This window comes from Siphateles boraxobius, unplaced genomic scaffold, assembly GCF_051911475.1.
Source record: "Siphateles boraxobius isolate OS27281-9 unplaced genomic scaffold, OSU_SipBor_1 6, whole genome shotgun sequence".
NCBI lineage: Eukaryota > Metazoa > Chordata > Actinopteri > Cypriniformes > Leuciscidae > Siphateles > Siphateles boraxobius.
This window is the reverse complement of record NW_027509186.1, coordinates 31,247,394-31,259,551: the sequence shown is the minus strand read 5'-3', so window position 1 is coordinate 31,259,551 and position 12,158 is coordinate 31,247,394. Positions and strand designations below refer to the sequence as shown.

Below are 12,158 nucleotides of genomic sequence, written 5' to 3'. Positions count from 1 at the left end.
TTTTAAAGGCCAGTAATTTCATGGATCCAGGATACTATGCATCCTGATAAAGTTCCCTTGGCCTTTGGAATTAAAAAAGCCCCACATCATCACATACCCTTCACCATACCTAGAGATTGGAATGTATATATGTATGGTATATATATATTCATGTACATACACAATTTATTCATGATGTTTATCTTCGTATGTATGATGTACATGAATTAAGCCACCAACAAAAGAGCCATTGTTTATATTATATTATTTATTTATCTTTTATACAATGTAATTACAATAGAAATATGTAGGTTTAAATACAAAATTCTGTAAATAAAGAATAAAAATAAACTCCACTGGTTTATCATCACTACACTTAAGTTTACAATCAACATTATGAGGTAATTTAGTTCCCTGGTTTTGAAAAACCTAGATTTTGTCAAGGGGGAGAGAGTGGACAAAAAGACCAGGGCAATTGAGTAGAATTAATTCATCCATTTAACGCCATACAACATATCGCTTGGCCGAATTACAAATGCATTGTCTTTGGAAAAAGAACTATTTTTAGATTCATTGTGCCACACAATAGACCTGCTTGACCCTGTAATAAACAATTGATAAGAAAACCAGGAGGTCAATTTAAAACACATTACAGTCAAAATGGCCTTTTTGAAACAGGAGTTAAAAACATTGTGCCTGCCTTGAATGTCCACTGCTATTATGTCTCCACAGGAAGTGTGTGTGGAGTTCACCTCACCGAGCACAGTGTGCAGTCTGACTTTGATCATTAGCTTTGAACCTTGCAGGCTCAACACACTCCAGAAAGATCATTCAACATCTTATTCGTACACTCTGATGAAAATAAATATACAAACATTGAGCATTTCTAAAGAGGTCATATGATGCTTTTTAATGTTTTCACTTTCCTTTAGTGTGTAGCGTGTATAAGATCTGCAAAGTTACAAAGTCTCCTACAAAGGGATTTATCAAATTGACCTCAATCGAAGTCCAGATATTACTTCCGGGAATGTCTGTCGCGATGTGCCATATTACCATAACGCCTGTCAAAAAAGGCATACGCAAAGAAAGAAGGCAAGGCTTCAGTGAATTTTAGAGTTGTTATCATGTCATGGAGACGCTGTGTGTTTGGATACGAAAACAAATTCCTTTTGTTTGGCCAGCAGAAAACAGACGAAATTAGGAATAAGTGGTTAAGATCATGCTTGAAGTCATGCTTGCTACATTGGTTATGTTCTATCCGCTCAATCAACCACATTTCCAGAATCTTCCTCGGGCTCGAAGTGATACTGTAATACCGATGACATTAATAACTGTGTGTTTACAAGCCTTGGTAGCTGAAGCTCGCGGTTATGGTAAAGGGTGTTACATTTCTGACACATGCTTGAGGTTTTTGGCTTATCACAACGCACCATGTCAACTGGCCAATCAGATCGCTCTGGAATTTTCAGTGTGGGGCTGTGTAGATCATTTCAAACAGACTGGTAATAGAGGTAGTGCAATAATTTACAATATGTGAAAAATAATGTGTTTTTTTACATTACATTACATTACACCCAATAAACAAAATAAACTAAAATTAAATAGCATCATATGACCTCTATAAATTATAAATGTGCCTAAACGCACAACGTTGGAGAAAATATGAACCTCATGAATGAGAAGGATTTGATTTTAGAATAACTGCATGAGATCCTATTGTGTAGAGTGCTTGACATTATTCACCTGCAATTATAGACAATTATTCCCTTTGTTAGACCAGCGAGAGTGCAACAGTGGTGATAAGAAACGAAAGCCAAGACTAATATGCATATTCAATGTTTTAACATACTGTAATATGAGATATTTTAAACATGCATGAACAGGACCATTTGACTCTGTCCCTTTAAGAGTCTGTGTAGTCGTTGCATTGCTTGCATAAACTAACACTATAACCTTCCTCTTCCACCCTTTTTGTAATATTTTCTAATACAGTTTTTCACAATTACCCATTCTAGCCCATTTTAATGCCCTAGAATGGTCACAAAGTTTTTGAAATACATTCTTAATAACTGAGAAGCCCCATGAACCCTATTGAAGGTAGGGTTATTGTTGACTTAAACATATTATAAAAAATAAAACTATAACCCTCAGAAAAGTTGTTCAAAAAAAGTTTCCATGCCAATAAACAAAGGTCAAGGTTACTACACTGGCATTTTGGTCTAGTTTTTCATTGCATTATGGGTGTCGATGGTATAGTTAGGGTTGGAATGTGCCTGTTGGTGGAACTTTCCGTATCCACTTGGTTCAGAGCTGATGCTTCAATGGTCACGACTGATTCGTTTGAAATTACGAAACTAAACAGCCACAGAAGGGACAATGAATAAAACTAAATGGAAAGCATGCTATTTACATCACAAAGTACTCATCGTTCAACAAGATACTGTAGCTCAAATTATTTTTAAATCTATCATTTGGTGACTCAGTTTTCAAGTAGCCAATTTATTCCACATGTAATTTTTCACCCTGTTCAATAAAAATAAATAAGGGAAACCCAAAATTAATTAAATTCTGATTTAAAATAACCATTATAATCAAATAAAAACAATAAATAGATTCTGACCATCCCCTAATTTCAGCATTACCTTTAGGTAAAAGGGTCATTACTGGTGAAAGTAATGTGCAGGTTTCTCTTTTAAGCTGTCCCGTAAGTGCCGAACCATTGTGACTGTCTTTCCATTCTCCAAATCTTGAGTCTGACTCTCAAAATGACACAAAATGCAACCAGATGATCTTTTACAACAACCAAAGCCGTCAAACAGACCAGGAGCGTAAGAAAACCCTTTCGGAGACCAAAAAAATGGGAAGGGGAATGGGTTATGAAACAGTTCCAAACTTTCAGAGTCTCCTTACAATTATAGTTCAATCTCAAAAGTCTTTTGTAAGTCATTCGAAAAAGGGTTTTGCGCCTTCGGTTGCGATTTAGACTCCAGAGCAGCCCACTTTGCCTCAAAATGCTCTGCTTCCTGGGAACTGCCTGTGGGATTCGGATTCAGACTCTCCATCGGCCAACTAGTACCGCTCTTTATGGTACTACCGTTTTGAGTAACACTAGTGGTCGCGGCCGTAGATGGAAAGGAGTTGTGCGGGTGGCCGTTGACGGTTGGAGGAGAGGCGAATGTGGTGGTTGGGAAACCTCTGGGCAGGGTGGGGAAAACCGAATGTTGGCCACCACCAAGCGTACCTGTCTTAGGCCCCATCCCGATTCCCATCGCTGCTCCGCCCCCTGTACTGGCTGCAGAGCAGAATACATTAGCTACCATTTGCGACGGTGTGATGCCCACCACGGGCACACTGGCATTGGGATAGGTCATGCTGTTGGCCAGAGTGGGCATATATGCCTGCATAGGTACAAAAGCCGGTTGAAGAGGCTGTTGGGCGAACATGCCAACAGGTGCGGGAGTGACATCGAAGGCCATTGGGAATGGCTGCATTGAGGTGGGGAGGGAACCAGGCGCAATGGGAATAGTGGGCATGGGTGGAGGTTGCTGAGTGGGTGGTGGCGGTAGACTAGGTGAAGTCTGCTGCTGGGCTTTAACCGCTTTAGCCACCTCTTCCAGCCAGCGCTCTGCTTCAGATGGGGTCCGTCTGTGGCCGCCCTGAGGCACGGGAGGAGGAGACTGGACAGCAGGCTCTGTTTGAACCCATGAGCTTGTAGCTGGGGAACAACAGGAGGGGTAAGAACGTTAAAATAAGCCTGAACTATTCAAGTGAAGTCACCTTTATTTATATAGCATTTTAAACAATCCAGATTGTTAACAGTAAGCCCCATTTTTTAGCATAGAAGTGAAAATGTACAATGCAAACTTAAGGCCAATTAACACCGCACTGACAGACAGCAATAAACATTTCGTCGGGTTTTGTCGAATCGTGTGTCGGAATCTGTTGGCATCTGTCGGAGCTTGATTTCGCAGATTGAACATGCTGGATTGCCATTAGAATGTCTGAGAAGTGTCGTGCAGTAATCTGATGACTATCGGATTCTGTCAATGCAATGTGAATTGGCCTTTAACTGCTTGTAATTCATGAATGCTTTGGAATAAAGTCCTAAGGTTGGAAGACATTCAGCGGATCATTGCTCAAGTAAAAGCGCTTTAAAAAAAAGAAAGAGTAAAAAGCTCTACGGAAGACAATAGTGTCATCATCCAGTTCAATTCAGTTCAAGTTTTGTTCTCATCCGATAGAGTCAGTGTAGTCAGATCGATAATATTACTGAATATCAAGTGTCTTTTAAACCCCTGTTCACAATATATCTCTATGTTTGTGTTGGGTTATGCAGTCTGTGTTACCTTGCAGTGGAGCAGGTGGAGGGGGAATGGCGGGTGGAGCGCTGCAAACTGGCAAGCAGTTGCTGATAGCTTTGGCACACAGTTCCTCAGATGGTTTGGTGAAAGAGTTGTTGATTTGGCTGCACAGAGCGTTTATGCTGTCTGCCTCTCCTGCCAAAGACAGATCCATCTCTGGAACTAACACAAACCAATAGGGAAGCTCAATCACACTTGTGTGGCTCATATTGGTGGGCCATGCATGCAGTTTATGGGCTAGCTACAATAACCTGGATCTATGATATAAGATACAGTTTTGAATTAAATTAATACTTTTATCCAGCAAGGATGCAATATACTGATCAAAAGTGACAGTAAAGACATTTATGATGTTACAAAAGATTTTTATTTCAAATAAAGGCTGTTCTTTTGAACTTTCTATTCATCAAAGAATCCTGAAAAAAACTTTATCACGGTTTCCACAAAAATATTAAGCTGTTTTTTTAATGATCAGATAATGATAATAATAAGAAATGTTTATTGAGCACCAAATCAGCATAAAATATATATACAAATATTATATAAATAAAATAAAAATCATGTGACACTGAAGACTGGAGTAATGATGCTAAAAATTTGACTTTGTATCACAGGAATAAATAAATTAAGTAGAAAACAGTTCATTTAAATTGTAACAACATTTCACAATATTACTATTTGCACTGTATTTTAATCAAATAAATACAGCCTTGGTAAAACTTACCAAGTTCAAACTTTTATTTATACGTATAGGTTCAAAATATTTGATATGATAATTCTTGAACTAAACTATTAATGTAATTTGTAGTGTGTTATAATGCTATTTTTAATACAGTATAGTATATAACTTTGATATCAACCATTTATCGGTTATCAGCCCTAGCCTGACAATAATTATCAGATTATCAGGATCACACAGAATTTTAAAATAGGATCTCTAATTAAAAAAATAATAATAATCAGAAACAACAATGCTTTTAAAAAAACGTTTTAATGTTCTGCTTTGTATTACAGTCCTCCTCATATCAAATTTGCTTGCACAACTACAAAGCAACATTTTTATAAAGAAAAACAATTGTACTACATACAATATGATGTCCTCAAACTTCCTACATATTTATTATTTTTATATTTATTATTCATGGATAACCCCTGTTTTATATGGCATTGCTAAAACATGACCCATAATTCCCCTTTTAGAATTTAGTCTAGGGGATTAAGCTAGAGAAAAGAATCAGCAGCATAATTCTGTGCAAAACATGTTATCTATAGAGCACTACTTGAAAAAGGATCAATGGAAGGGTCCCTCACATAGATAACAGATCTAGGTAAATGCAGCAGTTTATGGTCTAGAATACACGCTCAAATTAATTTATGGGTACAATCAATGGAAATAGAGTTTTCTGAAATGGTCCTTTATACATATTTGTATGCAGGCTCAGCATTAGATACATTTTAAATGCCAAAGTCCACTAGTTGATGATACAGAGTGCACAAAGTTAAGGCGGTAAACATTACTGGGTCAACATTACGGTTCCATTACACTTACACAGCTTGAGTACACAAAAATAACTCACCTGGGTTCTTGGTCTGGAAGTCCGTCTTGCGCTGAAGGGTTGATGGGAGATCGTTCAAGCGTAGGGAGAGCTGCCGTTTGAAAGGTGAGTTCTTCTGGCTAAGTTGAGGGAAGCCTCGGAAGGAGCCCTGCCGCACCAGCTGCTCGATAGGAGCGTGTCGGCGCGGGATGGCGTGAGGCCCGCCTGGCTCCGCCCTCTCCCCAGGTGAAGCCGCTCCCTCTGGAGGAGAAGCATTTCCAGGTGGCATAGCAGAAATATAACATGCTTCTGCAGAGAGGGAGATTCACTTATCAGCATCATCACAAAGAAAGGCTTTGGTGTTTGAGAGTAATGGATACGAGACCGACCTTTCTTTTTGTCCTGCAGCTGTTTCATGATGTCCTCCCGGTCACTCTGCTGTCCAGCAGAGGAGATACGGAAGGAGCCTTCCCTCACGAACGAGGTGCGGCTTGCATCGAAGGAAGCCGTGACCCCGCACTCCTTCTCTCTGCGTTGCTTCCGCTCAAGGCAAGCAGCAAAGGCGCATCCAACTGCATGACTCAAACGTTCACCCTAAAGTTGGATTAGCATTGTGGAAACACCCAAAAATATTTTTAATTCGTTTTTTGTCTTGTTGTTCAAGAAAAAAATTTGAAAGCTAAGATAAAAACATTATATATAATGTTAAAAGTTATGTTTATGTTAAACATAATACAAATACATAAAACTTCTGACAGTATATATTAAATTAAGCAATTTTTTCACTTATGTTTTATAATAATAATGAAAATGCTGTGGATGATGCTACATCACTGGGTAACACTTTAATTTAGGGTCCAATTCTCACAATTAACTAGTTGCTTATTAGCATGCATAGTAAAGCGAGCCGAGTCGAGTCATACCACGCAGTGGAAAAGCGCCTTTACTAGGATATTTGCTGATTATTATTACTTATAAAGCACATATTGATGCCTTCTGCATGATATTCTACATCCCTTAATCCTACCCAATACCTAAATTTAACAACTACCTATAAATAACCAGTAATTAGGAATTTATTGAGGCAAAAATCAGTTATAGTTGGTTAATAGTGAGAATTGGACCCTAATTTAAAGTGTGACCCATCACAGCAACACTGTACACTTAAATATATATATATATATATATATATATTTTTTTTTTTTTAAGGTTAAAATGTTTTGAAAAGCTAAGACAAATATAAGATAAAAATATATTATATATAATGAAAATAATATTTTTATTAAAAAAACAATACAAATATATATTTAAAGATATTTAATAATTCTGACAATATATACGATGTCTGACACTATATCTTAAATTAAGCTTATTTTTTCCAATATTTGTAGATTTCTGCTTAAAACAAGAAAAAAACTATTAGCCAATGAGGTAAAGAAAAAATTAAAAAAAATTTAAGAAATGAAGATATGCTTTATAAGTATGTAACTATGTATCATGTTTTAAAGGTTGTTTAAACTTTTTAACTTTGGAATGAAAGTACTGATTGGGAAAATTATATTTTACCGAGTATCACAACTAGGTTAGTCTGTGTTCACATATCCAGTTCTGTTATTGTTTTTTATGGGGTGGACAGAAACATGATATGGTCACAAAAGTTTGTTTTTGTCTAGAATAGTATTGGGATCCTAATCAAAACTCCATTCCATTCTAGTCCTTAATGTGTTTTTCTCTGTGCCCCAAGTGCAGATAACAGTCTCTAAGCGGTTATTCCGCTTGAGAGAACACTGCCATAATCCCAATCTTAATCCCACTTTGCAGGGAACAGAGGCTGAAGAATTAATCCCCACTGGGTTCTCCTCACCGAGTCCTTCAAGGCCATGAAGCAGTGGCACATCCAGCGGCGAGTCGTTCCATCACGGCAGATGTAGGAGAATGCCTTATCGTAATTACGGTCAGGTGCACAGAAAGACACTTTCTCAATGGTCTGGTCAACAATGAGGTCCTACAGAGAAAATAAGAAATGGACAGATTGGTTGTTGTTTGTGGCATTTAATTTTTTTTTTTAAACATTTGTAAAATACAGGTTAAAACAAAGTGAAGTATTTTGAAAGTGCCCATATCCGTTTAATAAATATTTATTCAAAAATGTATTATTGTATTGGGTTTCATATTATTACTGTACATATTATAATTATACAGACAATGGGCCTTATTCGTGATTCATGAAAGTGATAGGCTTAGTTATTTTAAAATGTTAGAACATTTTGTGTTCTTTTAGGCAAACTGATGACTGCATTGATAACACTATAATAATTTTTCATGAGTTTGTTTGCCCAGATAGGTAATCTTTAACTATTTAGGTTAAACGTATTTGGCTTGTTGTCCGCAGAGGAGAGGCTCGAGGAAGCGGCTTCAACTCAAGCTCTGATATACCTCCAGGGACTACAGGTGCTTGGAAGATATTTTTGGAAAGGTGCTTTTCGTATTTTTCTGGTCGCCGAGAGTTGAAAAAAAATTCAATTTAATACCACAACTTGTTAGCCTGGGAAAACCCAGACGAACATCCGGCAAATTTAGATTTGCTCTGCAAGTTAGTATGGCGAAGAGCCCATTAAAGCTCATTTCCAATCTTTCCAAATCGAGGCACCAATCACAAACGTTGAGGCGGGCTTTACAAGATGATGATCGATCTGATTGGTTTCATGGTCTATCCAATTGCGCCCAGAGGCATTTGAGCGACGTCCGTTGGTGACGCCCCTTTGGAGGTGAGCTGTCAATGAACCTTCCCCAGACCCTAACTCAGTTACGACTGAGAAGGGTCTGGTTTTAACCAGGCTAACAACTTGTACAACCATTACGTGTTTTTTGTCTTACCCTGATTCACTATGGTAAGCCTATCATATAAATGTTTATATTTTAGATCTGTTGGTATGATTTTTGTGGGAAAATTGAGTACATTGCATATGCGTATTGCATATCCGTAAATAGAGAAAAGTTTCTCCGGCTACTTTGACGCATGTATTGTGTGTGAGTGGCAGAGGTTAGTTGTCACAACAAGCAAGAAAGGTTGACATAGAGCAGCTAGATTTCGAACCTCTGGGGAATCAGCTGTTTAAAAAAAAACTCAGAACAGAAGAGAGTCTGCTGTCAAAAAGAGAAATGACAGAGCTCGTAATAATACAAGAATCAACATTGGCATGTTTTTTCGGAGATCACTGAGGGATTAGAAATGTAAAAGTGATGAGAAGATGGCGTTTTTATTATTTAACAGGTGAGTAAGGTATTTTATTGAACAGATTTAATTGCTATATGCAGCTCTCTAACAGAGTTCATTGTAAAGCCTTATCTATTGTGAAGGCTAATTTCATTATGGGTTGTTGTAGCGCTGTGCTGGAATTTGTTTTCAAGGAAGTACCATGTCAGAGCCAAAGCACAACCAAAACACCGTTCTTCCACAAAATGCATGCAGTTTTGTTTTTAAACTGCTAGAGAGCCAAAAGTTACATAGTGCACCTTTAACTATACAATCTGAGGTTCACGAAGCATTTGTAAATCCAAAGGAGAGTTTTCAGGAAGTCAATCAAGTCAATTTTTTTTGTGGGGCATAATGAAAAAGTGGTATAACTGCACTGATATTGTGATAAAGTGATTTCAGTTTTAAAATATTATTTGAATTAATGTATCCAAAAGATTGGTCTTCCTTATTTATTCTTATTTGTCCATGAACCAACCACATTGTACCGTTTTTGTCCTTTTGATTGTTCTAACATGACTAAAGCTTTTTGTGTAGCCTGGACCTCCCACTGTAACAGTGGCTAGTGTTTCCTTGTTAGGGGGCCACACTAAATACATAATGCATGAGCTGAACAGTGTAGAAGTGGTAGGTGAGGGGTCAGTGAAGCAGAGGAGGACTGGGTTGAGGTGAGGGGCCCATTCATTGTAAGTAAATTACTGACCGAAGGGGCCCTGGTCAGAGCTCTAAAAGCTTCATCATGGATGAATGTGTCCTGGGGGGGATAACGGGGGTTTACAGTGGACGGGAAGAACTTTATGGATTCATGAATGCTGACTCATCTCAGATGTCAGGAATAAGACTGTCTGGGTCTTTACTAACAAAAATAAGTCTGGTCTTGTAATCAATAACCCTTTTACTATAATGACAATCAAGTAGGGCTTGCTAATCACAATTGTTTTGGTCAATATTGTAATCACGGCTATTTAAATGATCAGGAGTGAGAGATATGTCCAAAATCTTATGGATATTTATTTTCACAATACTGATATACATTAAATATATTTTTCTGGAAATAGGGTTGTTATGATATCAAATTTTTAGATACCAGATGTAAGTAAAAAAAAGTCCTCAAACATTCATTGAAGACAAGTAAGAAATACAATAAAAAATTAACTACAAACAATATGACTATATGATAAAGATTCTTATTCGAGCTATGAAAATTATTCAGTCATGAACAGTGAGTGACTTTCTCTTTATCTTTTGTAGTTCGATTAACAGTAATGACAGACGGCAGTAGGTATATTAGACTGCTGTCACTTTAAGACCTAACACATGGATCCAATATACTGACACACATCTGACCTTTTAGTAACACACCCGAAGTCCAAGGTATACTTCGCTTGTTCGTGTTTCGCTCCATCTCGAAGCGCACACACTGAAACTCACCTGGGGAAGAGTTTGAGTTTTCTTTCTCAGCTTAAAGCCTGTTCACACCAAGAACGACAACTATGAAGATAACCATATTGATAACTATATTAGCATCCACATCTATGCACGATAAAGTTCTGTTTATTATAAGCATGTGCTACAGTAATGCCGTCTGCCACTGTATTCTGATTGGCTGTCAATCTTTTTATCGTTCATCAGCTGGAAAAAATCATTTTGAAAGTGATTCCAACGATATCGTTCCTCTGTGCCATTAACGTTATTGTTCTTGGTGTGATCTGACCTTTAATATGCTCTTAATAACTCTTTAATGTCAAGCATGTCCTGCAGTAGACTGCATTTTACGGCAGTCACAATGATTAGACTGATTTGGACATTGAGTTTGGGCTTTTAAGGAGGGGCAAAAGTGATGTAAAGGAATGGAATGCGCTTTATCTCAATTATAATTTTTCACAATTGTTGGAAGGCAAATTTGAAAGAAATTCGATTATTCGCACAGCCCTATAGTGAAGTTTAGCACGATAAAGGAGAAGAGGGACACGTGAGACAGCAGCAGGAAGGATTAGGTGGCAGTGCTGACTCATATGCATATGGGAGGATTACTAGAAGGGCATAATGAATGGACGTTTGAGTCTGGAGCTCTTACGAGAAACAAAAAAGAAAGCTTTGTGGTCTTCCGCCTTGTACTATGTGAGCTGAAAACTCATTATGTGAGGCCTTTGACCTGTTCTGGTTAACTTTCCGGGTTTTGTGTGAGGGAAGGAAGTTACATTAATCCTCCAACTTTCAAAAGAAAAATCCAACCGTGAGAGACACGGGAACCCTTGGCCTCAAAAGTCATCTTGTGTCTGAGACAGTCTAAGTGATGTCTCATGAAGCCGGATGGTCATGTGACGGGTCTTTTGGAGGTCTGCCAGCTTCCTCTTACTGCATATTTTGTGTTTCCTTCAGACCTACTCTCTCGCTGATAGACTCGGCTAATTGATGGCTTGGGAGCTTTTCGGGAATCAAAGACTTTTTTGACCCTTTATTAATCGCTTGCAATGGATGCACAACAAAATCTCTATGCACACATACCTTAGTTTTATCGTCCACTACTCTCAGGCCATCAGCAGACACCCAAAGCACAGCCTTGACAGTTTTTTTCCCACTCTGAAAAGAAATATTGAAACAACATCAGCCTTTTGACACACTACTGCAGAGGTTTTGCTATGCATCAGGCATTCTAGCACAATCATTTTTGTCCATGATATATTTCCATACAGTTTTAGCTTTTGTCAGCTCAATATTTCCTACAATGCATTAGAGAGTTGCTTGACAACATGCTGACCTGTGATACATGTGAGTTCCAGGAACAAGCCCCATTAAGGCCAGATAAAACTTGGCAAATAAGAACATTTATGTAAGGGCAAAATCATTATGCAATAATAATAATTAAAAAAAAATGTAAAGTCTTTACTATGTCAAATAAATGCACTCCTTTTGAACTTTCTATTATTATCAAAGAATCATGAAATTATTAAGTAAATATATTGAGCAGCTCAACCATTTTCAAAATTGATAATAATAAGAACTGTTTATTCAGCACCAAATCAG

At 37.7% G+C, this 12,158-nt stretch overlaps 1 protein-coding gene across 2 annotated transcripts in view; it reads right to left on the bottom strand.

Moving 5' to 3' along the window:
• Positions 1-246: 246 nt before the first annotated feature.
• numbl (NUMB like endocytic adaptor protein) overlaps positions 247-12,158 on the bottom strand; it is a 58,877-nt gene continuing 46,965 nt past the window's right edge. For both annotated transcript variants that reach the window (XM_077208914.1, XM_077208913.1), the window contains exons 4-9: positions 11,640-11,714; positions 7,740-7,880; positions 6,265-6,469; positions 5,918-6,184; positions 4,326-4,502; positions 247-3,694 (exon numbers count right to left, since the gene is read on the bottom strand). In XM_077208914.1, coding sequence (XP_077065029.1) covers positions 2,892-3,694; positions 4,326-4,502; positions 5,918-6,184; positions 6,265-6,469; positions 7,740-7,880; positions 11,640-11,714 — 1,668 coding nt within the window. In that variant the 3' untranslated portion in view covers positions 247-2,891. The remainder of the gene's footprint in view (positions 3,695-4,325; positions 4,503-5,917; positions 6,185-6,264; positions 6,470-7,739; positions 7,881-11,639; positions 11,715-12,158) is intronic.